The sequence below is a fragment of the Amphibalanus amphitrite genome, unplaced genomic scaffold, assembly GCF_019059575.1.
Source record: "Amphibalanus amphitrite isolate SeventyFive unplaced genomic scaffold, NRLGWU_Aamphi_draft 001565F_arrow, whole genome shotgun sequence".
In the NCBI taxonomy this organism is placed as follows: Eukaryota; Metazoa; Arthropoda; class Thecostraca; order Balanomorpha; family Balanidae; genus Amphibalanus; species Amphibalanus amphitrite.
Genome location: NW_024883058.1, coordinates 111,379 through 139,365, shown reverse-complemented (window position 1 = coordinate 139,365; position 27,987 = coordinate 111,379). Strand labels below are relative to the sequence as shown.

General features: G+C 52.7%; 3 protein-coding genes across 5 annotated transcripts; 2 read left to right on the top strand and 1 right to left on the bottom strand.

Moving 5' to 3' along the window:
• Window positions 1-1,213: 1,213 nt before the first annotated feature.
• On the bottom strand, window positions 1,214-21,428 carry LOC122373876 (aconitate hydratase, mitochondrial-like). Its single transcript, XM_043352282.1, has 15 exons — window positions 21,258-21,428; window positions 14,534-14,685; window positions 13,903-14,128; window positions 13,352-13,477; window positions 10,476-10,634; window positions 9,855-10,005; window positions 9,288-9,460; window positions 8,664-8,793; window positions 8,066-8,223; window positions 7,518-7,653; window positions 6,882-7,114; window positions 6,348-6,541; window positions 5,789-5,931; window positions 2,240-2,445; window positions 1,214-1,864 (listed from the first exon to the last, which is right to left on the bottom strand). Exons 1-15 carry the CDS (start codon window positions 21,288-21,290, stop codon window positions 1,733-1,735), a joined length of 2,352 nt encoding a protein of 783 aa, XP_043208217.1. The 5' UTR covers window positions 21,291-21,428; the 3' UTR covers window positions 1,214-1,732.
• Window positions 15,066-19,733, top strand: LOC122373879. The gene is made up of 2 exons (XM_043352286.1): window positions 15,066-17,012; window positions 19,085-19,733. Exons 1-2 carry the CDS (start codon window positions 15,290-15,292, stop codon window positions 19,102-19,104), a joined length of 1,743 nt encoding a protein of 580 aa, XP_043208221.1. The 5' UTR covers window positions 15,066-15,289; the 3' UTR covers window positions 19,105-19,733.
• Window positions 19,992-27,987, top strand: LOC122373877 (CDP-diacylglycerol--glycerol-3-phosphate 3-phosphatidyltransferase, mitochondrial-like). 3 transcript variants are annotated; one of them, XM_043352283.1, is made up of 10 exons: window positions 19,992-20,110; window positions 22,012-22,109; window positions 22,386-22,508; window positions 22,868-23,020; window positions 23,789-23,916; window positions 24,185-24,332; window positions 24,723-24,910; window positions 25,317-25,461; window positions 26,312-26,531; window positions 26,813-27,987. In XM_043352283.1, the coding sequence occupies exons 1-10, from the start codon at window positions 19,999-20,001 to the stop codon at window positions 27,013-27,015; spliced, it is 1,518 nt and encodes a 505-aa protein (XP_043208218.1). In that variant the 5' UTR covers window positions 19,992-19,998; the 3' UTR covers window positions 27,016-27,987. The 3 variants fall into 3 exon arrangements, with proteins under 3 accessions (XP_043208218.1, XP_043208219.1, XP_043208220.1); XM_043352284.1 differs by lacking the exon at window positions 19,992-20,110 and adding an exon at window positions 21,643-21,749; XM_043352285.1 differs by lacking the exon at window positions 19,992-20,110 and adding an exon at window positions 21,798-21,843.

Sequence of the window (27,987 nt, the reverse complement as noted above, 5' to 3'; positions counted from 1 at the left end):
GGAGAGAGAGAGAGAGAGAGAGAGAGACGCTGGGAAGCGAGCGAGGGAACCTTGTTCCTAGTTCGTTGCGCGAAGATGGTTTGTTTTTGTTTTTTGTTTTTTTGGGTTAGGCCCTTTCGGTCTGACAAGACCATTGCAGAGCCGGAAGATGATAGGAATTAGGGGAGACTTGGTCTGGGCAGACACCCTAGAGTCGCCGGGGCTGAGCCCGTCCGAATGGACAGGCCGACCAGCCCCCCAAGCACTCTCTGCACCCGGCTACGGGGTGCGCTCCCTCGGGAGCAGCGGTGCCGCTCCAAGGGAGCAGCCCGCATGAGATAAAGGTGCCTGTCCAGCCCGGAGTGGGGTTGCGGCGTGGAAGAGGAGGATTTCTGTATCCTGAGGATGGAAGCGATGGAACGGAGGAAATAGGAGGGAAAGGGAGATCGTTGGCTGTGTTGTGAAAACTTTTCATTATTGAAAGACAGATCATTTGATTAAATAATCGGCATTACGTGAAATGGCATGCATTGATTAAACACCTTTGTGCTCAGTGCTATCTTACCACAACAAAACTGATGTGTTATATTCTTTAAGGGTCGCTTTTTTCTTTACAGGCGATAGAACGGTTGGAGGATGCGAACGCCAGCGCGGATATGCCTGCCATCTACCGGAACCAGTGGAACTACAACGTCCAGGGTCGGACGGAGGGTGGCGCTGCGCCCTCCGGCAGCGCGGCCTCCTAGCAGATGAAAGAATAGGACAGATGTTTGTGTATTCTGAGAAAAGTGCGAGTTTTTAGTGTGGATGAATTGTGTACTGCCGTGGTGAGACTGAAAGAAATGAAGTTAATTCTTGTCAGTGGGGTGTGAGTTTTGTGCCCTGTGAACGATTTTGTGCTCATTTGTTAGACCCTAAAGACTGTTGCTGTGTGGAATGTGTAAATATAGTCAACAGAGACTATTGTACTGTAAGAGATGACGACTTGGTAAGATTGATGTGTCCATTCAAAGTTATCACTGCGCCTTCCTCCTTAGAGGATAGGTCAAAGGATAACGATAGGCCAGATTTTCTGCGGTTTCTGCAGTGTCCTAAGTTCTGATGGTGCCCAAGGCATAGCACGCGTTTCATTGTTTCATAAAGGCACCTTCATAGCTTCTTGGGCGTCAATCAGCGGTAAACCGACGTCTAAAGCGCTACGTGCCGTCACACAGCTTATTATGAACTCATAAAACTCATCCAAACACATGTATTGGACACTCTCACATACGGCATGCTCGCCCTCCCCTCTGTACAGTGCAGGTAGTAGATACAGTGTCTCGGCGATTGCACGTGCCATAACGGCCACCGATCGTTTCACATCGGGTGTCCAGCCACTCCGCTGGACCTATAGACTCTCAGATCAAACACCGGCGACGGATGAAAACTCGGCCTGATTTGAGCCCGCCCAATCCTGCAGCGGTCCCGCCGGGACTCTGAATCTACAATAAGGTAACGGGGAAAGTCACAATCATTCGTCGGCACGTTATGCAGCGCGACTAATTTAAGCCTGTCAGCCCCCCTGACTTCTTACTACCGGTCCGAAAACGGATCCTCCGCGCGACCCTTCGACCTGGCAAGCTCATCACATGGCGCGGAACTTCAAAACAGCTCACCATAACCACCAATCCCCCGTGCGCGACCGACACGGAAAAGTCCACCCGCGGCGGGATGCGAACCCACGCTCAGCTAGGCGCCACTATTCAGCACCGCTCTACGACTGCTGCCGCATCTTGTTGAGCGCAGAGCCAGCCTTGAACCACTCGATCTGCTGATTGTTCATCGAGTGCTGTAGCTGGATGGTGTCGGTGCTGCCGTCGGCGTGCTTCAGCACACACTCCACCGGCTGTCGGAGGTCAATACAGGTCAGTACAGGTCACCAGGGGTCAAGAAAGGTCAACAGAGCTCACCAGAGGTCAAAAGAAGCCAAAAGGGACCGCATGGATTCACCAAACCTTACGAAGGCTTTGATGTTACTAAAAATCAATGTGCGTCACACAAAGTTAACACGAGGTCATCAGAGGTCACGCAGTGTCATGGAGGCCACCAACAACATTTAGAACTACCAGAGGTAACGCCAGACAGCATGACGATTGACGATGGCAATATGACAGCGGAGCGCAGAGTGAGGTTATATCAGTACCACTGCTACCTACCTTCAAGCACAACTTTCCCTTTTCCCATACAATCTCTCTCCTCTTCAGTGGGCGCAATATCTCACCTTTCCCGGCGCCAAGTCCTTGAGTCCCTTCAGCGACAGCTTGTCGTCGCTGCGGACCTTGTCGTAGTCGGCAGCGTTGGAGAAGGTCAGCGGCAGCATGCCCTGCTTCTTCAGGTTGGTCTCGTGGATGCGCGCGAACGACTTGACGATAATGGCGCGCCCGCCGAGATGGCGCGGCTCCAGCGCGGCGTGCTCGCGCGACGAGCCTGGCGGGGGGGGGGGGGGAGGGGGTTAGCCGGTGTGGTGGGGGACGGGGTAAACGTCTGAGCTCGTAGATAAGGGTCTCGGTCCACCAAGCACAAGCCCAAGCACAAGCACAAGTGCGGTAAAATGGTTTGTGGCTGAAATGTGACAAAGAGAACGTGTGCAGCGTACTGCGTAGTCGATGCCTCAATCACACTCGTACATCAAATCATCAAACTCGACATGCCAGTCAGTGTATTGACCAATACAACCTTACAACCGATAGGTAGCCTAGCCAGAGCCCCTGTAGGCACAACTGGCAAAGATTGGCCGCACAGACCACTGGGCATCAACGCGCCAATGGCAGCTGCCTAGAGCAGACTTCCATCTCGCCTGCTCTTAGCGCAAAACCTTCACAAATCCGAAGTCAGGCCAAATCCGTCCACCTGTTGCCTGGCGGCCGGACGATTGCTCGAAATTCACACCATCTCATACGTTGGCCAAATGCTCACGCTGCTTCTCTTTCAGTATCGCCTGCACATCAAGCTGGAGATCGGCCGTGCGTTTCTCGGCATCCCTATCCCTACCTCGGCAGCTTCCAAGCTGTTCCTTCCAAGCTTCCAAGCTCCAAGGTCCATGTGCCAGGCACAATCACCTCCCCGTCTCCGTCTACATCCCCGCCCCTCCCCCCGCCTCCCCCTCCGTCTGCGCCCCGTGCAGCCGACTCCGTCGCCGCTCCGTGTCCTCCCGCAGCAGCTGCAGCTGCCGGCACCAGCTGCGGCTGCAGCCGCGCAGCTGCCGCAGCAGCAGCCGCTCCGTGAAACTCAGACTGTCCGTCGCCACCGCAGCAGGTACCGGTGTGACGTCACAGACAGTGACGTCACCGGCGGCCGTCAGAGTGCCGCGATCCTCGCACTGAACTGGCGTAACGCCGGCATCCGACACTTCACTCTTTGATGGGTTGTAATCTGTATAAAGTGACGTCACTCGAGGTGTTGTTGATTCCGATTGGTCCCCGTACTCTCTCGGTGAGGTCACACCACACGCCAACGTTTTTGATTGGTCCACCGCCGAGCGGGCCGTCAGTACCTCCTCTCCCATTGGTCGCCGTTCGTCTGCTTCTCTTGGTGACGTCATCATCCCTGAGCTGACCCTTCTCGGTGACGTCATAACCGCTGAGCTAACCCTCCTTGGAGTACCCTCTCCATGGCTGGTGTCCCCTGATTCTCCGGTATAACTCTGGGGTCGTTCCAAACAGCGAGGAAGCCGCGCATGTTTCCGCCTTCGACGAGCTGATGGGAGTGCGGCGATCCGCCGGTGTAGCTCCTCCGGCTCCGGCTTTGCGCCGCTGTCGGTAGCTGACACCGCCCGAGCCAGAGCCTCCGTCAGTGCCCGCGTCCGGCGGTCGGCCGCGCCGGCGCTCCAGGCGGTGACCTGACCCGGGGCGACTGCGCCGCGAGATTCCACAGAGACCAGACTCGAGGAACTTTGCTGAGGTATTGGTACTGAGGACGGGAGCTGTTTGAGGTCCGGAACTGACCCGAAAGTCGCCGTGGGGGATGGAACTGCTGAAGCGCTAGCCAGTGAGCTACTCGATCCAGTCTTCCCCATGGTATGAGCGCGTCGCCTGCCGGCCGGCCGACCGGTCAGCCCGAGCGTGGAGCCGCCAGCGATACCGCCGCCGCCGCTACCGTTCCAGCTCAGGGTCCGTCCTGTGGTTCGGACTCCGCCGCGACGGGAGACGCTGGGTGAGGCTGGGGCCTCAGCTACAGCGCCGGGTACCACCGGTAGGGTGTCTGCGGGACCGAGAGGTCCTCCGAGGGACATAGAGAGACCCTCTGTAGCCGTCGGGAATCCAGCAACTCCACCTCTTCCAGTAGACACCGGTGGAGTCTGCGGCTGACCCGGGGGCGGTAGAAGGTTCGACAGGGACGCCGCCCGGCGCGGGTCACCCTGTCCCCACCCGGCCAGAACCGCTCGCTCCTCCGGTACCCTCCTTAGTACCGCTGGTCTCAGTGGTACTAAACCTGGTGGTCTGGGTGGTGTCGAGCCGGTCTCAGTATAAGGTTCAGCCGACGGCCGGGTGATACTATGCCAGGCTCGAGGCGAATCTGTTACCCCTCGTCCGGCAGGAGGAGGGGACGGAGTGCGCACAGTCAGCCGAGCTCTGGCCCTCTGAAGTCCCCGCTCTAGGCGAAGGAGAGACGATTCCAGATGGCGCCCCGATCGCTCCGCCGGCAGCGGCGGGGGCGGGGGCGGCCGCGGCGGCTCGGGCGGCGGGGCGGCAGGGGCGCGATGTAATCGATCCAGCAGTGCCGCCTTTTCTTCAGCGCTCAGCTCGAGCCGGAGTTGGGGTTCAGCGCGGCCCGGCCGGCGAGACAGCGGCACGGCTACCAGCGACGGCAGCGCCGCCCTGGTGTCCGGCGGCGGAACTGAAGCTCCAGGGGGCGCCATCGGAGCCGGCCGCCGCGGCGGCGGGCGACCTCGCATAGTGCGCGGGAGGTCACATGGGCTTCAGCACTCAGGTGTGATGAGCGAGACAGTCGTAACAGACTTCAGCTAACTGCATTACTCTACAATTCTACATAAGGCACCGAGGAAATACCAAAACTGCGAGAGACAATTGACAGCTTGCTACGTTCTACAGATAGTTCAGCAGGTGGAAAGATATTAGAAAACGGTAGAAAATCAAAACCAAAGCAATAAACAAGGAGGTCTTAACAAAAGGTAGCTGACGGAGAAGAGAATTCGCAAGCAGACAACAGAAAACTTTGCTCGCGATGATTTTAAACGGGTACCTCTATATTGCCACAAATGGATACAGGAAATGCCGGGCTTCAAATTTGAGCTTTAAATCTGAGCTTCATCAATCAAAATCATCAATCAAATTTCATTCATTCATCATAAAAAATCAACTTTCAAATTCATCAATAAAAAAGCAGTGACCTCAGCCCTGCGAACCAGATTCTTTACCAAGCCTGGAATAAATATTAGACACGCGAATCACTGCATATACACTAGGTTGAAACAGTCAGGAGCGTGACGCCAACCAGGCCCGTTCCCAGCCTTCCTTTAAGCACCTTATATGACTACCAGCAACTATATACATCCCTTCACTAAATCAGTCGCAGCACCAGAGCCCAGCTGCGTATCCCATATTCAGCTATCATCATCTCATAGGTCATTAACCTCACTCCCCTCCCCCCGCCAACATCTTTCTGCCATGACCCTAGTGTCTCCTCCCACTCATCACTCGCTCATAACTCCCAACCACTCACTCAACCAAACTCACACTCTCACAGACCCCTCCCACTTCTCACAGAACCGCTCCCCTTCTCACAGACCCTCTTCCCCTCTGTAACTCACCCTCGCCGTAGTTTTCGTCTCCGACGACCACCCAGCTGATGCCACGCGCCTTGTAGTCGCGCGCGGTGGCCGGCACCGGGCCGACCTCGCCCGTCACCTGGTTCTTCACGGCGTTCATCTCACCCGTGTCGGCATTCACGGCACTGTGAGAGCGGTGAGAGGGGGTTGGTGAATACGGTAGGAGGCCCGGGTGAGAGACGGTGAGGGTGTGAGGTCAGGACGGCTTTAGGATTAGCTTGGTTTTAGGATATCCGGGTGGCGAAGGTTACCGGTGTTCAGCGGGACTCACTAGATAACCCATGCGAGAGAACTCGTGTAGAGAACTTATTTTGATAATCCGTGTAGAGAAGCCACTCACTACGTTAGCAAAGAGAACGTCAACAGTCCCTCTAAAATACAAACCTACACAATACACATGATAGTCAAAGAACGAAAAGACGCGACAAATTCACTATTTCAAGGTACCAAATCACCGTGTATTCAACCTCATTAGTCTCCACATAGCCCACAAAGCCCTTCCCCATCCCAGCTCCCGTTTCCCTACGTCCGGGACACTCACGTGAGGAACATGTTATTGGAGATGTTGTCCAGGTGCCCTCTGAACTTGAGCCACGGTCCGGCGGCAGAGATGTGGTCCGTGGTACACTTGCCCTTGACCTTGAGCAGGATGGTGAGGTCGTCGAGGTCCTTGCCGTCCCAGGGCTGGAACGGCTCCAGCAGCTGGAGACGCTTCGACTCCGGGTCCACCACCACCTGCCGAGAGCAGAGAGGGAGAGGGGGAAAGAGGGGGTAATCAGACGATGTGTCATCAGCAAATATAATGACAGAAAGACGTGTCCTGGAGCTCCATTCACGCCAATTTCCAACCACTCACCATCATTCCTTTCATTTTCCACAATAAAATATCGCACTCGCTCATCATCAACTCCTTCTCCTATCTACATCCTCCAAAACACTCCACTTCCTTTCCTCTCTTGCCCAAAGGCTCCTCCTCCTTCCCTTTCGACTCCTACATCTCCTACCACGATATCTCCAACATTTACTCTCCTCTATATTCTCCAATTATACTCACAAACCCCTCCCCTCTCCGTACCTTGACGGCGGCGTTGTCGGTCGGCGGGTGCTGGTACGTGTCCTCGCCGGCGTCAAAGCCGCGGCTGGGCAGCTCGTCTCCGTTCGGCGCCGCCAGTTTAAACTCCTTGCCGTCCGCGCCCGTCAGCGAGTCCGTCAGAGGGTTGAAGGTGAGCGTTCCGGCCAGCGATAGAGCTGTGGTCAGCTCTGGCGAGGTGACGAACGCGTGGGTGGCCGCGTTGGCGTCGTTACGCCCTGTGGGAGGGAGGAGAAGGGAAGGAAGTAATCTCATGAGTGGCTGACGTCCTCGTGATAAAAGGGAAGATTGCAATGAAAAAAGAAGTAACCAGGGCAAAGACTATTGTATAAATTTAAAGTGCACAAGACCGCTAAGTACACATTTAAGTGGCGAATTACCAGGCCTGAAGTGTTTACATTTTACTCGCCCCACATTGCCGTACAACAGTAAATTTAACTGTGAGAATAACCAAATCCTTAAAAATCGTTCAAGCGACTTTGTTTCAAAAACCATTCGGTAAAATAATAGAGCTTTCACAACAAATCTGCACTTAAACCATCAGGCGCCCTAGTTCAGTAGTTCATGATAAGCTATCTACGGGCTCTGCACTTCCAGCGTCCTCTCTCCACCTAGACTGACCGGTGAAGTTTCTGTTGTAGGACGTGACGATGGTATTTTTCTCGCCCTTCTTGACGTCCTGCCGGTCCCACTGGCCGATGCAGGGGCCGCAGGCGTTGGCCAGGACGGTGCCGCCAAACTCGCGCAGCGTCTCAGCCTGAGAGGAGGGAGGGGAAGGGTGAGAGGACACACGACCGACCGGCCGGGTGGGGGCCACACAGAAATGTCGTAAGGGAGCTCTGAAACGTAAACCCTGAGAAAACCACGTATGGACGCCCAAACTACCCTGTAATGCTGTAACTCCAACGGTTACCACCGGGGGCACATATTTAACTATAAAGTCTACTATACCACTCAAAGTCCTCTACTTAACTACAATGTCAACTCCCTAAGATATCCGTCCTCTCCTAGTTTCCAACTCAAATATTCAATCATGTCCTTCCCACTCACTCTTCCCAAGGCAATCCTCTCGCTCGTTCCCCCAGTATCCACTCTCCAATGATGATGACGATAATTTGGGGTTAGGGGTTTCAGTATACACTCTCCCATCTATCCTCTATAACACTCACAATGCCGTCGCGCTCGATAGTGGCCCGAATCTGTTCCGAGCCGGGCGTCACGTTGAAGGTGGACTTGGCCTTGAGGCCGTGGTCCATGGCCTGTTTGGCCAGCGAGGCGCACCGGCCCATATCCTCGTACGACGAGTTGGTGCACGAGCCGATCAGACCTGAAAGAGAGAGAGGGAGGGGTAGAGGAGGTCAGCTGAGATTAGGGGAGGCTATGGGAAGTCTGAGGGAAGGAGCCGATGTTAGACAAGGATACAGGTAAAAAAGTTGTCAAGACAAAATATTGTCAGGGGAGAAGTAAGACAGGGAGGCCCGGGATAAGGAGACAGTCATTTGAGCTCTGAGCTTGGAAGTAGGGAAATGGAATGTCGAAAGTAGAAAAGTGGCAGGTGGCAAGGGGGTCAAAACACCTTAAGAAATATGAAACAACGCCCGATTAGACGTCCACACTCCACAGTCCACACAATCACAAAACAATGCTTCAACTATCATGTACACAGGCACCGACACCCCACCACCACAAGTGATTCTACCATCTTCTCCAGTTACTACACCCTTAAAAACACATCCCATTTTTTCAACCTTCCCGATTCCAACATACCGACTTTGATGTCGAGCGGCCACCCGTTCTTTTTGGCCGTCTCAGCCAGCTCGTCAATGGGCGTGGCCAGGTCGGGTGTGAAAGGACCGTTCACGTGCGGCTTCAGCTCGGACAGGTTGATCTCGATCAGCTGACGGTGGAAGAAATAGTATAGGTCAGACTCGAGAATACGGGTGGAGGTAGCGGATAAATAGGGAACACTACAGAAATGCCGATGATTTAATTACGAAATAACGGTGATAAAAATGCATGTCATCATTCAGTTGACGGCAGATCTTACGTAGCAAAACAAGAAAACGTGAATCTCGTATCCATGTGTGACGTAGCTCAGTAAAGAAAGCACTGATCATTTTACGCCGCGAAATTACTAAAATATGTTTACTGAATCACTTTCAAGGTTAGACATCACAGCAAGGAACGTAAAACGACCTGAAAACATCCTTTTCACGTTCGCATTCGGTTACTACATGCGATGTAGTTGAGCATAGCAGTGTACTGTTGAGTGTACTACACATTGTTCCAATTACACTCCAAAAGGCTTTGGTATATCACTTTTCACTGTTCCTCCCAGTCACCCTCTATCTCTCTACCCCATCCCCACCCCTCTCTCCCCCTCCCCCGCACCTGATCGTAGGGCGCTCCCGAGTCGGGTGTCAGCAGCGCGGCGTTATCGTCGGCCGCCAGAGCGATCTCCTTGCGTCCAGTGGCGGCCAGATAGTCGTGCATCCGCTGGTTGTACGGGAACAGCGAGGTGGTGGCGCCGATCTCGGCGCCCATGTTACAGATGGTGGCCATACCTGACGACGAAAATGGAGAGGAGGGTTGGCGAGAGGTCGGACAGTAGAGGTTCAGCAGACCTTCGCAGTGGGACACACCACAGATGGTCGTTTTCTCTGCCTCATTCCGTTTTCCACTTTCTGTTTCTATTCTCGTCATTGCCTCCACATTCCCAGTTTCCTCATCCCCTTTCTCAGCACCCACTCGCACAAAAGACGGAATCAAGGCCCGCTCATCAGGTCTGAGCCTACGTCAGCCGTTCCCTGTCCTGTTCTCACTCGTTTCCCCATCCATTTGATCTTTGAGTTCCCATTTACAGCCAGTACAACATTTGGAGTCGAGGCCAAAACTCGTCCTACGGCCTTTCCCTATTCAATTCTCTCCTTTCTCCCAGTGTACTCTACATTCACCCACCGGTACAGGAGATGGAGTCCAGTCCCGGTCCGAAGTACTCGACGATGGCGCCGGTGCCGCCCTTGACAGAGAGGATGCCGGCCACCTTCAGAATGATGTCCTTGGGCGAGGTCCAGCCGGACAGCGCGCCCGTCAGGTGAACGCCAATCACCTGCGGCCACACAGAGTCGTCAGCCAATCAGGGGAGGGAATACAGCACGGCAGCCAATCAGGGGACGAGATAAAGAACGGTGGTCAGCCAAACAACGAGAAAAAATGACGGTGGTCAGCCAAACATAAGAAAAAAGTTTCAATCACTGGCAGTAAAACGGGTGTGTAACAGCCAATCAAGGCAGTCGATGTCTGGAGTATTCCTGTTTGAATTTCCAAAATATATAGTGACATCTGACAATTTTAATGAGACTTGTGCAACTGCAAAGCTTCATTTGATATCAATCAGTATGGCTTAACTTTTCACTATAAATCGTGCAACTTCTCTCAAACAAGCACTACCAACGCAACATTTACCTCTTTGCAAATAGTTCACTCACCGCGACACTCACGGCCCTACGGAAATCTGTGGGATTTCCTACGTCATAGGATTAGGGTCTACGGGATTACGGCGTCTTGGGATTACCCTACCTTGGGGCATTTGAGCTCCCAGGGGATGTCGGCCATGACATCCACAGCGTCGGCGCCGCCGACTCCAATACAGAGGCCGCCCAGGCCTCCTCCATTGGGGGTGTGGGAGTCGGTGCCGACCATCAGCAGGCCAGGGAACGCATAGTTCTCCAGAATAATCTGTAACGAGGGGGGAAGGGGGTGTTAGTGGGCGAGGAAGACTAATGGGGGAGGTGTATACAGGTAGACTGATCTGTCAGGGAAGAGGAGTTCCGATCAGGCGTCAAACAAACGTGCACTCGTTAATTTGCACAAATCGCAATACGATGAAGAAACGCTTGAGAAAAAAATATGAAAAATAATGGATGTTTGCATCGGTATGGATAATGTTGCTTGTATCAAATGATTGTTTCAACCCATTCGTGTGAACTGTGAAACTACTTGATAAGTTGGTACCGGTGTCATTCTGCCTCAGTTCCATTTCCAAATGTCAGACATATCTCATACGACGATTGATTGTAGGTAAAGACTACGATATGAATAAGTCATCGCAACGTCGGTATCACACATCGCAGTTTCCTCTATCGCCCAAGTCAACCGATCCCATAAGCCCTCCAATCTCTGCAATACCTCACAGGGCACTGACCCCCCCCCCTATCTCGCCCAGTTCAGCCTAGCACAATAACCGTGTCACCCCCCCCCCCCCCCCGGGGACTGTCACCACTCGCCAGCCGGCCGCCGGGGGCTAAAGTTTGGCCAGTAGCCAACCGTGAGGCACCGCAGACGGATCGACGCTCAACTGCCACCCACTCGGAAGGCACGTGACATACCGAGCCGAGCGACGCCGGGAAGAGGAGAGAGACAGAGGTAAAGTGGGGGGGGGGGGGGTAGTCGGATTACAGGAGTGAGGGCACAGGGAAGGGCTGAAAATGGAAGAGGAGCGAGAGAGGGTGGGTGACGGAGGGTTTACCGTACATTTCATAAACCAACGAAGTCAATGGGGCCCAGACGCTTGGGCCTGAAATTCTGCGGCTTCGTCGAGCTATAATCCTGGGCCCTGTTTCACCGGTGATAGCAGCACGCTGCTATTACCAGGGGTGGACAAATGTGCCGAGTTGGGGTAGCACGAGTCTTCCCAATTCCACGCCAGCTGCGCCGGCTTGGCTTTGGAGCCGCACTAGACGGCGGAGGTCAAGGTCACCGCCAGGGCGGCGGCGGATTGGCTGCGCCCGTGCCACCCCAACTCGGCATATTTCTCCACCCCTGGCTATTACACGTGTCAAATAGGGTTTCCATGGAGACGTCAACAAGCCTATTCCTCCAACACTACCACAAGTGTGACGTCAGCTCGCGAGATGGAATAGCAGCTAAGCAGCGTGCTGCTAATTGCTATCACCGGTGAAACAGGGCCCTGTAGCAGGCAACGTGATATACAGAACCGTGCATACGTTTCTGTATGTATACAGAATCGTGTATACAGATTTGAAGTACAGAACTGATAAGCTGAGAATTCCGCATCCAAAGGGCATCGGCCATCGCTATTTCGTTATCATGTTCTAATATAGAGCGGAAACTGGATACGAGGGTAAAAAGCGCATTTTGTCCTTAATTGAGGTCGGCAGAATTAAAATATACACGGGGCTTTAGGGCTTTGCACGGAGCAGTATGTCGGTTGTGGGCAAGAAAAAAGTGGGGCATCGACGAACAATACTGCTCACAAGTTCTCCGAAAGTAGCTAAGATTATTCTTTAAATCTGTATCGGAAGGGCAAGCGAGAAGTAATGAAAAAATCGCTGGGTCCAGAAGAGATCCCTGCAGTACACCAAATGGAAAGTTGTTCCAGTCGGACATCATACCGTTTATGGTGAACCTCTCTGGCATCTATTGGAGTTTTTACAAAAGTGGTAAGTGAGTCACATTTTGAAACAAAGCCTAATCATCCTGATAGCTATTTTGCTTCTAGGTCATAAAATCATACAAGTCTACTGTAAGGATAATTCTGCGAATGTAACTTGTTCTATCTTTTTACTGAGCCCTTCTAAGACTCCATTAACACAAAATACCGTCATAACTAAGACATACGTCTGTTGTATGATAACATACAACAGACTGCTTATGATCAACCATCATATAAAGATGGTTGATACAGCCCCACCCACTCCGACGTAAGCAGCTGTTTAGAGACAGGACACGTAGGCATATATCACACCTCTGATAACGGGCAAGCTGGCGTCACGAAACAGCCCAGTGAAAGTGTTACGTCATAGCACACAGATGAGCAAGATTAGAGGTGCTCCCAGCTATTCGGTCTTATATCATATCTTGACATGCATTACATTGCATATATAACCACACTGGTGGAATCAAATAGAAAAGAATGCACATATGAGTCATTTTGGAGTGAGTCAGTCGAAATAAACAGTAGCAACGATCGAATCGTAGTAAAACATCAATATGTGTGTTTCTGGGCCACAGTGCGTCGGAACTAACCGGTTTGCACCGCTGTAAGAGCACTTGTTGAAACAGCGATCACACTTGAGAGGACTGCCTATCTCTAATATAAACACAACTCTAGTGGCAAGACGTGGTCCAATTTTAATAATGACGTCAGTGTGTCTTCATTAATAAAACTGACTGGATGGGTACGAATATCCCGTATGAATCCAACGAATATCGTATTCTACTCCATAAATGGTAGAGCGTTGAACTCTCGGTGGTGAGAGCCCGGGTTCGAGTCGTTGCGGCGCTCGATCTATGCTGACCTCCAGAGAGCCCGCGAATCTTGGACCTCAAATGACCCATGAAATATGACCTGTGAAGTGTGACCTCCAGTACCCTTATATCTATGACCTTGTCCACATTTAACCTCCATTGACCCCCAGTGACCTCGGACTGACCTGATGGATGATGCCCGACCCGGGTTTCCAGAATCCCAGGCCGTACTTGGCTCCAGCCGAGGCCAGAAAATCGTATACCTCCTTGTTGATGTCTTTGGCACGAGCCAAGTCCTTCACACCGCCGACCTGGAGAGATTGAGAGGGGATAGAGGGGTTTAGATTAGATTCCGCTTGAGACGATTGGTAGGGTTATGTGGCTATCATGGTATTTAGGTTTTCGCCTTTTAGGGGCGCCCGGAGAGCATTTGATTACCGGCAAACATGTTTGTAACCATAAAAAAGCTAATGCTAATGCAATAGACTCGTCATTTTTTACAACGTTCCTCAGTTTTCGGTGTCCAATGATGAGTATGATATCTTGCCATCGGTGTAACACTGATAGCATACAACAGACTAGCCCACTCGAGCATTGCAGATAAGAGATGCATCTGCTCTCCCTACCAACTCATAGAGGCAACATTGTTCTGCCATGGGAACCGAACATCCAAAGCCGCTACCCACCATTACCGGGCTGTCTCAGCACGTCCTGATTACACCTTCAATCCACACACCTGCGCCTCAATCAGATGATCGCAGTGAATGGTGGACGGCACGGCGACCCGCGGCAGTCCGGAGCTGATGAACTGCAGCAGTGCCATCTGGGCGGTGGCGTCCTGCAGGGCCACGCGGTCGGGCCGCAGCTGCAGGTAGGAGGTGCCCCGCTCCAGCTCCTGGGAGGTCGGCTGGTCCAGGTGGCTGTAGAGCACCTTCTCTGAGGCCGTCATTGGACGGTTCAGCCTGCCGGGGTGGGCGATGGGCGTTGGTTAGATATAGGAGGGGTGAATTTTCCTGAGACAAAAAGTCGTGACTGGCTCGACCTGCAGCATTACTTCTTTACGATCCATCAACAAAAAGTGAATGTCTGACGAAATTTACGAAACAAAATTTCAACTAAATACGTGACGATTGAAATCTTATGAAATTTCATGTTTATAATACGCCGACATCTTGTACTTATCACTCTCCCTTATTACACCTACGTTTCACCTCACCGGCAACTCTTGTAGGTCGCTCCCCTTTCCTACAGCTCTTGCAAGTTGCAAGAAGGCAAACGATCTCTACTAAAAATACAGAACGATCTCATTCTCCACCACTTGAAGGAATTAACAGAAAGGTCTCCCTACACCTCTGTCTGTATCTCACCTCTTCTTGACGACCTCGTAGTTCTTCTGGAGTTTGTCGTAGGGGAGGGGGACGTCATCCAGCCGGGACATGGCGGCCTTGGTGGCGGCATAGCTGAGCGGCGACTGATGGAAGCACCGGGACTGCGTCTGCTGCGACACCGCCCGGCACGCCTGCGGAACAAAATGGACAAGATAAAATTACCTAGTGTTTGAATGGATTGACATAGCCGAAGCCCAATCGAGCGCCGGAGCGACTCGAAGGGGGTTCCCACCACCGGGAGTCCAATGCTCTACCAAATGAGCCATGGGATAGGCTGACAAGCTATTGCTGGATAGTGTGGAACAAGGTGGAAGTATGTGGAATTATGTGGATAACGTGGAAAAGACCTGAGCTGTTGTGATACCACCTGGCAATGTGCCTATGGAGAATAGTGGAATGAGAATAAACAATGAATGTGGATAGGGAGTGTGGAATGCAGATGCGCATTGCAGACGCACATTGACAGATAGTTGGCAAGTCATGGGCTTATTTTGGGGTTAATGGGTGCATTTGCGGTAGACCGCGCCCAAAGCCAGGGCCCCGGGTAGCCGGGTCGGGGCAGCCTGCGCTGACCCAAGCCGGGGCCGCGCGTCTTCCCGGTGTCATGGATAGCCTGGGGCTGCGGTGGCGTCAGCGCTCGGGCCGAGGACGGCCTGTGTGTCGGGAATAAACAGTCTGGAACCGACCGAGCGTCTGTGTACTTCAGTGGCGACAAGGACCGAACTCACGTGTGGTATGGCGCTGGCCCGGGCGCCCGAGTTCGACGCGGGTGTTGAGTGTTTCGGTGGTTATACTCGGAGGCTGGAACAGTATTTTGTGGCGAACGATGTTGACGCGTCACAACACGTGAAACGCCGCGCGATTTTCCTGAGTGCTATCGGGCCGGTGACGTTTGCGCTGTTGGAGGATTTGATCGCTCCGGCCTCAGTGACAGACGTGAAGTATGGAGACCTGGTAAAGGTGCTGTCGGAGCATTTTGAGCCGTCGCCGTCTCGGATCTTGGCACGTTACCGGTTTCATACGTGTGATCGCGAGGACGGTGCGTCAGTCTCAGCTTATGCTGCGACTCTGAGGCGACTGGCGCGGCCATGTCAGTTCAGCGCGGAGGTGCTCGACGAAATGCTCCGAGATCGGCTGGTCTGTGGAATCCGGAATCCCAGACTTCAGTCCAGACTGCTCAGCACGGAGGATCTCACTCTCAGCTCTGCGCTCGCGATCGCTCAGGCGTTCGAATCGGCGGCTGCCAACGCCAGTGAGCTGAATCGCAGCAGTCCCGTGTCATCAGAGCGAGCGGATCTGCAGCCCGTCCATCGGGTGGAGGAGCGCCGACCGCGGCAGAGTCCGTCCCGAGTGGCGGCGACGGGTGGCGCTCGAGCTCAGTGTCACCGCTGCCGGCAGAGAGGACACGAGCCGGCCGTGTGTCCGTTTCGCTTCCGGCGCTGTTTTTCTTGCGGGGAGGTGGGTCACTTGCGAGTGGCCTGCCGACGGCGCACGCCGGCGGTCCGGGCGGTTCAAGTGGAGTCGGCAGAGCATTCCACAGCTTCCGGTGCAGCTGCGGCGGAGCCGAGGAGCCCGGAGAGAGTGGAGGAGGATGTGTATGCTCTGTTCGGAGTCTACAGCGCCGGTGTCTCGCCGCTCTCGGAGGCCGCGGCCGCTCGCTCGGAGGACACAGTCGAGCGATGCGCAGCTGGTGGCGGCGTGAGTGTGGGCGCTGCTACGGTTGCTGCGAGTGAACCCCACGGGGGTGGCTCCGATGAGCCTATGGTCGGCGCGCTTGCTTCTGGCGCGGCGGCGGCGGCAGCTGGCAGTGGCGCGGGGCGCTCGGCTGATCGTGAGTCTGCCGGCGGGCCCGGCGGCGGCGTGCATCGCACGGAGGGAGCTGAGGGAGTGGCACCGACGCGGCCTCAGCGCTGCGGGCCGTACATCGTTCCGGTGCGGCTGAACGGCAAAGTGCTGGAGATGGAGCTCGACACGGGAGCTGCCGTCTCCGTCTGCTCGGAGCGCGCGTTCAAGAGGCTCTGGCCGACCGGCGGTCCGCCCCTGGAGCGCTGTGAGCAGACTCTGAAAACCTATAGCGGTGGAACGATCGGTGTGTGCGGTCAGGTGATGGTCGATGTGCAGTATGGTGACACATCGGTCCGTGTGCCGCTCGTGATCGTTCGCGGTGGCGGTCCGTGCCTGTTCGGGCGTGATTGGCTCGCTCGCATTCGGCTGGACTGGTCGTCAGTGTGCGTCATGACGGCCAGCTCGCGGGTGGACGCGGTGCTGGCTGAGTTCCCAGACGTGTTCGACGGGGAGCTGGGATGCTTCAGAGGTGAGCCGGTCACGGTGGATGTCGATCCAGACGTCCAACCCCGGTTTTTCAAACCGCGCGTCGTCCCGTTGGCCTATCGGGATCAAGTGGAGCAGGAGCTGGATCGGCAAGTGAAACAAGGACTCTGGGAACCCGTCGCACATAGTAAGTGGGCTGCACCGCTCGTGGTGGTGCCTAAGGCTGGGGGAAAGGGTGTGAGGTTGTGTGGCGACTACCGCTTGACTGTGAATAAGGCGGCTAGGGCAGATCAATACCCCCTCCCTCGCGTCGAGGATTTAATGTCGCGACTGACCGGGGGGACAGTGTTCTCGAAATGTGACCTTAAGTCAGCGTACAATCAGCTGGTGTTGGAGAAAGAGTCGCGTCAGTATCTCTGTCTGAACACGCCCCGCGGCTTGCTGCGGCCGACCAGGCTCAGTTTTGGGTACTCGGCAGCGCCGAGTTTGTTCCAGCGGACGATAGAGACGCTGTTGGCTGGCATCGAGGGCGTGGGAGTCTTTTTAGATGATGTGATCATCACCGGCCGTGACATGGAGGCGCATAACCGTGCCCTCCGGGAGGTTCTGCGGCGGTTCAGTGACGCTGGCCTCCGAGTGAACCGGGACAAATGCAGTTTCGGCGTGCCCAGTGTCGAGTATCTGGGGTTCAGGATCAGCGCGCGCGGTGTCGAGACGACTGAGGAGAAGGTATCTGCCATCCGTAACGCGCCGGAGCCGCAGAACGTCTCGCGGTTGAGATCGTGGCTCGGTCTGATCAACTATTATGCAAAGTTCATACCGAACTTGGCGTCCGTGCTCTCACCCCTGTACCGCTTACTGCGACGTGATGCACCGTGGGTGTGGTCTGAGACCGAGATGCGTGCTTTTCAGACAGCAAAAGAATTGCTGCTGAAACCCGCAGTATTGGCTCATTTTGACTCGTCCCTCCCCGTGGTCCTGACGTGCGACGCCAGCCCCGTGGGAATCGGGTGCATTCTGAGCCAGGTACACGGTGACGGCGAGAGACCGGTGGCATTTTACTCCCGATCTTTGAACAGTACAGAGGCTCGTTACTCACAGACGGACAGGGAGGGCCTGGCTGTGGTGAGCGGGGTCAAGAAATTTAATTATTTCTTGGCCGGTCGGTCATTCGTGATCCGCACGGACCATAAACCTCTGTTGGGACTGATTGGGGAACAGAAGTCGCTTCCGGTGATGGCATCGCCCCGTGTGATGCGATGGGCGATGCTTCTGGCGGGGTATGATTACCGGCTGCAGCACGTGGCGGGTAGTAAAATACCTCACTGTGACGCGCTGAGTCGGCTTCCCGTGCCGTGCCTGTCAGCAGAGTCTCCGTGTCCCGCTGAGCTCATAAACTTACTCGAGTTTCTCAACTCCTCGCCGGTCACCGCAGATCAGATCCGTCTTTGGACCGCCAGAGACCCGACGCTGTCCCAGGTGTATCAGTTTGTTCAGAACGGCTGGCCAGAGGTGGACGTAGAACAGGTTGAGCTCCGTCCGTATAAGGCGCGGTTAGGAGAACTTAGCCTGCAGGACGGGTGTGTGATGTGGGGGTCTAGGATCGTCATTCCGCGGCAGGGCCGGAAGGCGGTCTTGGAGTTGATACATGAGGGACATAATGGGGAGAGCAGGTCCAAATCGTTCGCACGCATGTACGTTTGGTGGCCCGGGATGGATGGCGAGATCACGGATACGGTGCGTAAGTGTGTCGCGTGTCAGTTGCAGCGTAACCGAGAGCCTAGCTCGCCGCTGCACCCGTGGGCCTGGCCGGCTGCCCCGTGGGAGCGTGTTCACATGGATTTCTGTGGCCCCCTGAACGGACATATGTTTCTGGTAGTAGTCGATGCGTTCTCAAAGTGGATGGAAGTGTGTCCGCTGCGAGCGGCGACCACAGAGGCTACAGTAGAAGCGCTCCGTGTTCTATATGCCCGGTGGGGGTTGCCGAAAACCGTCGTGTCTGACAATGCTCAATGTTTTGTTAGCGCTGGTTTTAAAATGTTCTGTGAGGAGAATGGTGTTCGGCACATTACCACTCCGCCATACTCACCAAAGTCCAATGGCTTGGCCGAGAAGTCTGTTCAGACGTTTAAACACGGGTTTACTCGTCAGAAAACCGGTTCCGTTTTGTGTTAAGTGTCGCGTTTTTTGTTTAAATACCGTGCCACCCCGCATAGCACGACTATGCGATCCCCGTCTGAGCTGTTTCTCGGTCGGCAGTTCCGGACGCATCTGGATAGCCTGCGCCCGGACTTGCGTCGACGTGTGGAGCAACGTCAGTGCGCTCAGAAGAGCTCGGCGGACCGCGGGGCTAAGGAGCGCCACTGTGTGCCCGGTGATGCCGTGTACGTGTCGGCGGTGGACAGACTGAGCGGGGTGGAGGGAGTGCGTTGGCTGCCAGCGGTTGTGGTAAGCCGCAAGGAAACCGAAGTGGTCGTTTGTTTGGAGAGTGGGAATTTGTTGCGTAGACATGTAGATTGTGTGAGGATGCGCGTGACGAACGGGGCGGAAGGGTTTGATGATGTAGAGTTAGCACCCAGTGTTGTGCCGGCAGCTCCGCCCGCTGCAGTGCCATGTGATGTACCCGTCGGCGGCGACCGTCCAGGCCGGGCGCTCCGGTCGAGCGACCAGCGCCGGGCGCCCAGGCGCTTAGGCTACGATAGAGATTTCGCCCAAATATCTGTGGTGGAGGGATGCGGTAGACCGCGCCCAAAGCCAGGGCCCCGGGTAGCCGGGTCGGGGCAGCCTGCGCTGACCCAAGCCGGGGCCGCGCGTCTTCCCGGTGTCATGGATAGCCTGGGGCTGCGGTGGCGTCAGCGCTCGGGCCGAGGACGGCCTGTGTGTCGGGAATAAACAGTCTGGAACCGACCGAGCGTCTGTGTACTTCACATTCACAGTTACCATCAGACATGGAACTTTTTGTGGGATCTGGGCCCCATGTAATGGAGCCACAGCCAGAAAAGTCTATTGGAAATGGAGCATGATTCAAAAGTGTCCTAGACTTGACGAACTGAGGTAAGTCTCAGTTATTTTGGTTGAACCGAGCAGCTGGTTGAAAAATGTGGCACTGATTAATGTAACACTACAGTATCAGTAACCCAGAAACTGTTTTTTTCTTCAGATTGGTGCAACAGATGACCCTGAGCTCTGAAACTGAAATGCAGCAGCCAGATGAAGACTGGTATGATGCAACGTCGGAGGAACTGCAGCCAAACACCTGGATGTGGGACAGCAGCAGCACATGGAGTAAGGCCAGCACATTACAGTCCATTGCAGTCTCAGCCCATTGCAGAACATTGGGGCACCTGTCGGCTGTCAGGGCTGTGCTTTAACCCGCGCGGGGCCGGGGGGGGGTGTTTGAACACCCCCCCTGCGATTTTTTTGCAGATATCTCAAAAACGGCGGCGCGGAGCGCCGCCGTTTTTCGCACACCTGTTCGTGCATCTTTTCCGCACATGTTGTGAAAATTTCAGACCCAGGTCGCCTTAGGTCAGGTCACCAGGTCACGCCAAGTGACCTCACCTCAGAAAAAATAAGAATGCTCGTCATAGCTACAACGATTGATTGATTGCCTGGAAACTTTCAGCGATTGATAAGAGCAACAGTATCTATAAAATGTATATCTCGGAATTTGGATATCGGTGACCTAAGGTCAGATCAATTTTGCGGCCTCTTCATTATAAGTCAATGGGAGAAAATTGAAAAGCGTCTGTTTTGCACGAACGCCATTCTAGACACTCTCAAACATCGGGATGTAGGTAAAATTGACACACTGAACCGGAAAATGGCAACTGTGACCCCTCGTTATGACCCCGAGGTCATCTCAGGTCACGAACAGAATCTAACAGTTTTTCGCTAATAACTTCTGATAGAGGCGTGCTAGGGCGTTGAAAACGCCTTAGATGTGTTCGGCTCGACGTTGCAGATCGACTGATATGCAACATGACCTTTTCCGGTCAGGTCATGACCTTCAAATATTGCTGCTAACATCTTCCTGGCTGTGCGATCAAACAAATGTATCAAACGCAATTCAACGAGACAGCAACTCTGTTCCAAACACAGCTCACGGATTACACGAAACGTCACTAGTGTGACCTCATCACATTGCGTCAGCTCGCGCAATTTGATAGTAGCGTGCTGCTATCACCGGTGAAACAGGGCCCTGGCAATTACTGTCAGCTCGTACTATGACATGCTTGGATGCTTGACTGAAACAAACATTATCACCAACAAAACAATCTGAATAGTATGAAAACAAATTAGCTTTGCGTGGAATTCATACAGTGTATAAAAAGTTGGTTTGGGTTAGCCTAACTTTCCTAAAATACGCACAGCACAGCACTTTGCATGCAAACTTTTATAGTCAAAATATATCAAATGGAATAGTACATACCTTGGTGAGGACGGCACGCCCACAGTAAGCCATATTTCAAACAATTAAATTCTTACAGGATATAATAACAACCCAATCCACACGCAGTCTCAATGAAAAAGACGGTGTACAGGATTTCGACGCAATAAAAACCCCCGCGTCAGCTCTGCCTCAAGGCATCAGCTGTTTTCTGAAAATTATAGAGGTGGGATTGAATGCTTGTGTATTCAAACATTTTTTCAAAAGAATGCTAAAGTTGTCCAGGTTGTTTGCTATTGAGTTACAATATTTTAATTTTTGTACAAATTTATGTGAAAGTAAATGGTTTTCTGTTGGAATTCGTGATAAATATATAAAAAGGGTTGTACAAAAGGCGACGAGTACCAAGTACTTTCAACATGGCGCTATCCATAACAGAGTTTCATATATGGCGTACTTGCTACATTTGTATGCCAATATCCGCTTGCAAAATAGTTGCAAAGTGTGAGGCGCTGTGCTAATTTCACGGTTTATGTAAGCTTTTATCTTCTTTACATTTGAACTATTCCTTTTGCACTGCATTTGTGCAGACTGCCATTAGTTCACTGCCTAAGACACATCTCATGCAGTCAGCATTGCCTTGCCGTTTTATTTCAGTTTTATTTATTCAGTTTTCACCCCACTTGATGATAAGCATTTCCTGAAAATGTTATGCATTTAGTTCAGCAATGTTCCTCTGTTTTAAATACGCAGTTAAGTTTTTGGTCCTCACAAGTCACATTGATTTTGGTTTCAGGTACCCAGAGTGAATTGATTATGGGAGAAAAAGAAGCAGGCGAGCTTGTGGAGGAGCTGAAGAAGGAATGTCCAGTGTTCCATATAAATGGATCACAGGTAAAGATTGGATGGCCAAGCATATAAGAGTGCATTGCTCATTTCTGTTTTCATTTAAAATTTATGAAAATATCACTGGGGAAAATACATACATTTAACATCAAATTTATTTTTCCATAGACATTTTGTTTTAAGGGTGGCTCAAGTCCAGAATAAATCAATAAATCAGCCATCATATTCTTAATTTTCACACATCTAGTAATTCTATATGTTTTCAGTGTTGATAGGCATTCATCTTGTCTCTCAAGGTCCTATATGTATTGTTTTTGTCCTCAGGTTGAAGTCCTCACAGACCCGGCAGATTTTTACCAATTTCTGGTGGAAGGCTGCCACAGAGCAAAGAGGCGTATCATATTCTCCTCGTTGTACCTGGGCAATGGACCAAAATCATTGGAGCTGGTCAGTATTGAAGCTGAACTTTGTCATTGAGAGGCTTTGTTGGGTCTACTCAATTCTAGGAAGTTCAATTCAAGCTAAACTGTACTGAGGATTATGAGTGCAGTATATTCTTTAAATCTTTAGTGTGTACAATTTCAAGAATTCCCAATTAGGTTTAAGTACTAGATGATTTAACCAGCATCAGAAATGAAATAGACTCTTTCCTTTGTGCCATAAAATGCTTACTACTCCATCATGGACCAACTGCATGGTTGGATTGATTGCTTTTATTCCAGCTCCCTCTTCATGCATGCATGGAAATTTCTACATATCTCATTATCAGATCCACTGACTGATTCCTCTCCACTCTCTGCCCACAGCTCTCTGCTCTATCTGAGTCTCTGGAGCGATGTCCCGATCTGGAGGTCCGGGTGCTGCTGGACTGTCTGCGCGGCTCGCGCGGCCACACTGGCTCGCCCAGCTCCCGCCACCTGTTGGCGCCACTGGTGCAGCAGCACGGAGAGCGCTGTCAGGTCGGTGTGCTGCCACCTGGTGACTGTTAGTAGAACTAGAGGTTCGTGTGAGTGATGTACGGCGCTCTTGGTGCTTGGAGCTCAGTAACGTAGTGTTGCGTTTTCTTTTATCTTCAACACTCTACCTTACGCACACCTACCATGTTATTCTCCCGCTTTGATCAAACGATGGACGTTCTACTTATGATTTTTGATTCTGCACGGTACGACGAGCCATAAGATATCCCACATTTTACGGAAAAACGAACTCATCTCACAGTTCAATCGTCATGGCGTACACGCCTTAGTTTCAAGTCACCTTTCCATGCTTCTATCCTCAGGATACTGAAATCCTTCTCCTCCACGCCGCAACCCCCCTCCGGGCTGGACAGGCAACTTTATTTCATGCGGGCTGCTCCCTTGGAGCGGCACCGCTGCTCCTGAGGGAGCGCACCCCGTAGCCGGGTGCAGTGAGTGCCTTGGGGCTGGGTGGCCTGTCCTCTGGACGGGCTCAGCCCCGGCGACTCACTAGGGTGCCTGCCCAGACCAATGTCTCCCCCTAATTCCTATCATCCTTCCGGCTCTGCAATGGTCTTGTCGACCGAAAGGGCCTAACCCAACAAAACAAACAAACAAACTTAGTTTCAAGTAATGTGTTTACGCTGCTTTAATATAATTTTTCCTTTTTGATACTCAAAAGGTTGCCCTCTGTCCTCTCCCGGCTCCCGTTGTCATACACCCGAGGCTCTAAAAACATACCGATTTCGCAGTTCCCCTCTCGGCCGCCAGGTGTCTCTGTACCACACGCCGACGCTGCGCTCATTTATCAAGTGGCTGCTGCCGGACCGCTGGAACGAGGTGATCGGACTGCAGCACATGAAGGTCTACATCTTCGACGACGACCTCGTCATCAGCGGGTGAGTGGCATCAGCGGCGGGATAACCGGAGTTCGCGTGTTCGTTTTGTCCTAACGATCGTTACCGTTCTCTCTAGCATGAAGGATTTTTTCTCTTGGGCTGAACTGTTAGATTAATCATTATGCCGTACCGACCTGCATAACACTCTACTGTATTCATATTTCGTTCATTTTTCTATCGACTTCACATTCTTAATTAAATTGTTCACTCCGTGATACAAAATCGCCATGATCGATATTCAAATTGTCGCTTTTTCTGCCATTTTCAGGGCGAACCTGAATGACGACTACTTTACGCAGCGACAGGACCGGTACATGGTGTTCAGAGGCGCCGCCCACCTGGCGGAGTTCTATACTCAGCTGGTGGCTGCCGTGAGCCGTTTCAGCCTGCAACTCACCGCCGACGACCAGCTGAAGGTGGGCTCGAATCCCGGCGAGGGCAGAATTTTGGAAATTGTTTGATATGAATGATTGAAGATAATAGAGTGAATTTGGGGATACATACCGTTGTAGCGGGTAGCTACTGGGTCTTTATTATTAATTTATGGCAAAAGTTACGCATTGTATGAAAATGAAAGGCTAACGTGGCATCACTTTGCTCCTAATTTTAATATAAATCGATGTCTTTCGCGAGATGAAGTTAATAACCTCTGATCGCGTGGATGTGGCCTATATGTATGTCCTATTTGTTGTGATTTCTTCGATCTTAGCGGAAACTTTAGGAAAAACGTAGTGCCGACAATAACTCGTAAACAACTTCAACGACTCGTGACATCACGTTGTTCCTCTTTCTTTCGCTCTCCCCAGCTGAGCCCGTCTTGGTCGGTCCATCCGTACCAGGGCGACCTGTCCAAGTTCTGCGAGCTGGCTCGCGCCGAGCTGGAGGCCGTTCTGGCCGGGTGGCGCCGGTCGCCCCCGGCGCCGCCGGCCGCTGCCGATACGTGGGTCCTGCCGACAGTGAACCTGGCGCCCGTGGGGATCGATCTGGATGAGAGGTGAGAATATGAGGAGAGAAGGAGAGAGAAGAGGGAGAAGGAGAGAGGAGAGGGAGAAGGAGGCGGAGATACGAAAGATGGAGGTCGGAGCTGGTGATGAGATGGTAGAGAGTTTGCGGTAGCATGCAGTTTGTTGATGCCCTGTGGACGTCTTGTGGGTTCGAGGTTGTAGCGTAATAGCTGACTGTGGCTTTTGACTTCAAAATGACTTCCGACCTATGGCTTTTGGCCTTATGTCTCAAGCTGGCCTCAATGTGACTTCTAGCATTGGTGTTTGGCACAAATCTGACCGTGCTACGGCCTCATAATGGCCTCTTACCACTTATTTATGATCTCGATATGGCTTCTAGTGCGCTCAAAAGTAAGTAACCTTTGCTAACCCCTGACCCGTGGTTTATGACCTCAGGGTGACCCGTCGTCTGCTGCGGGCCGACCTTCTGAAGGGCGACGTCCACCTGGCGACGGGCTACTTTAATCTGACGGACGCCAACATGGCTGAACTGTCTGCCGGCCAGCCCCGACCCGTCTCCGTGCTGTGTGCCCACCCGGAGGTAAGGGCAGTGCTTGAAAGCAGGGATGCGGAGCCGTGGAAATTTCAGACGGCTCCGGCTCCGGCTCCGGCTCCGGAGAAAAAAATCGGCTCCGGCTCCGGCTCCGGGTGAAATGCCATTGCGGCTCCGGCTCCGGCTCCGGCTCCGAGTAAAATGATCCGGCTCCGGCGGCTCCGGCTCCGGCTTCTACTCAGTACATCCCCTATGCGATCAATTAAATACGGGTGGAAGAAAAAAGGCGATGGGTCGGATTGGTACACGTTGCTTCTGTATTTGTATAACAAGGCTATTTTGAATACCACATTGTTTTACGCCTACTGTCAAACCGAACTAGGTAAATAATTGTTTCCTCTTAAGAAAAGGAGCCGGAGTCGCCCCCTTTTTGACGGCTCCGGCTCCGGCTCCGGGCTATATTGTTTCACGGCTCCGGCTCCGGGCAAAATATGCCGGCTCCGGCTCCGGCTCCGGCTCCGGCTCCGCATCCCTGCTTGAAAGGGTGGGTGGATATCTGCTAGAGGAACAACACGGAGTTTTGGTGTGAGGTTTTGAAAACGTACCAAATGCCAAAAGGTATTTACCAAATGTTCACGCTCTTACGCCGTAAACATGCTCCGTAAACATTGATGTCGAAAAGAAGCAGGTCTTAAGGTCATCATTCAGTTTTTGCTATTAGAGATATCAAATGATAGATCGTGACTGCCTGTCTGAAGAGACCTTCTTAAGGGTATCAGAGTTAACTTTTTGCGGCACTTGGAACGGCTTTTCTCAATAAAAAACTATATTGCTCAAACCATTGCTGTTAAAGTACCTGGCCCTATGATCACACCCTCCCTCACCACTCTATCGTCAGGCGAACGGTTTTCTGCGCGCCGGTGACGTATCGGGCTACATCCCGGCGGCGTACACCTACCTCCTGCATCGGTTCCACGCGGCGCTGCCGGCCCACAGCGGCGTCACTCTCCACGAGTACCGCCGACCCGGCTGGACCTTCCACAGTAAAGGCGTGTGGAGCCACGCCGCCGGGGAGACCGGCCTGCCCTCAGCTACCGTCATAGGATCGTCAAATCTGGGTACGTGGGGATTGAAGAGAGGGAGGAAGGGAAGGGAACGGAGAGGATTGAAGGAAGGGATGGGAGAGAGAAGGGATTGAGAGAGTACGGTGGGGGGGAGAGCTGCAGTTCAGCCATTTGCATAGCTAATTTGGAACAGTTTAGGGAGGAACATTTTTTGCGTATTTAAATTGCCCATCACTTGATAATGTCTCATTCATTTGGTGTTGCAGCCTTTTGTCGATACTACTGACGGGTTTCTGTTTTCTGAGACCCTGACCGTTGTTCCTCCCGTCCCCCAGGTTACCGGTCCTCCTACCGCGACCTCGAGTCTCAGGTGGTGGTCGTTACGAAAAACGCCGCCCTGAGACACGCCCTGGCGGACGAGCGCCGCAAACTCTACTGCCACTCACAGCCGGTAGATGGCAGCACGTTCGCGCGACCCGACCGTTTCGTGCCCCGATGGGTGCGGCTGGTCAGCAGACTGATACGGCATTTCTTCTAGAAGCTTCTACTGTCGATCGCCCGGGCAAGTGCAACGTTTTCTTTTTTCGCCGTCATTGATGCTCCTCCCGGCTTGCCGCAACTCCCTCCCTCCCTCCCCTTTCCTCCCTCCCCTTTCCTCCCTCCCCTTTCCTCCCTCCCCTTTCCTCCCTCCCTCACGGCCTGCCTCCCAGATTCCTCTCTCCCTCCCTTCCACCCTTTGTTCCCCTTCCTCCCAATATGACCTTGTGCCTGATCACACACCGTAGTTATGTGCCCGGGACCCTGTGCTTCACAGCCGCTCTTAGGCCGCCCAGGTGTCGGTTTTCTCATGTTGTTACGACGTCGGGCGTTCATGCCACCATTAGGTCCGACGACGAAGTCATACTCCACTGCTAGCTTGAAAAGTGCAATTGTATTGCGCGCAAAGCAGTCATGGTTATGAACTGGCGTTTAAAGTTTGTTGTTAGGGTTGGTCTTGTAATAATCCACTGTTTTGCTTAGTCAATTTGGGATTTTACCAGTGTTTTAGGTCGAAGTTTGTTGTTGTATTCGGAATTCTTTGGGAATTATTTTCTAGGAAATGCAAGCATGACGGGAGAGATCGCCTTTATTTATTTATGTCATCACACATACCATTACATGTGCCTTTAAGTCATCACTCTTTTTCATCGCACAAATCAGGGTACTCGTTTATACACCCTTCTTTTACCTCATTTGCAACGAATTTTCCAACTTCAGCCCAAAACAGGACAACGTTACATTGTGAGCGTAACGTTGTACTTTTTCCTCTTGTCCAGTGTTGTTTACGGTCCGATTGGTCCATTTCATAGTGCCGAGCTTACAATTGCCGAGTGTGTGTGTGTGTGTGTGTGTGTGTGTGTGTGTGTTATAATTGTGCACTGAATTACTGTGACGTAGGGTTTAATGCAGTTTACTGTCACGCGTTACCATGTCTGATGAATATCGAATACATTATGTGCGTAACTGCGTA

Coding starts and splice junctions, on each gene's coding strand:
- LOC122373876 (XM_043352282.1), bottom strand. CDS start 21,290: ATGGCTTACTGTGGGCGTGCCGTCCTCACCAAG. Junction 7,654..8,065: donor CTATCGAGCGCGACGGCATT/GTGAGTGTTATA, acceptor CCCTCCTCTCAG/GCTGAGACGCTGCGCGAGTT. Junction 7,115..7,517: donor CTACAACAGAAACTTCACCG/GTCAGTCTAGGT, acceptor TCCCTCCCACAG/GGCGTAACGACGCCAACGCG.
- LOC122373877 (XM_043352283.1), top strand. CDS start 19,999: ATGACCCTGAGCTCTGAAACTGAAATGCAGCAGCCAGATGAAGACTGG. Junction 22,509..22,867: donor GACCAAAATCATTGGAGCTG/GTCAGTATTGAA, acceptor CTCTGCCCACAG/CTCTCTGCTCTATCTGAGTC. Junction 24,911..25,316: donor GGGATCGATCTGGATGAGAG/GTGAGAATATGA, acceptor TTATGACCTCAG/GGTGACCCGTCGTCTGCTGC.
- LOC122373879 (XM_043352286.1), top strand. CDS start 15,290: ATGGCGCTGGCCCGGGCGCCCGAGTTCGACGCGGGTGTTGAGTGTTTC. Junction 17,013..19,084: donor CTGGGAACCCGTCGCACATA/GTAAGTGGGCTG, acceptor CTCGGTCGGCAG/TTCCGGACGCATCTGGATAG.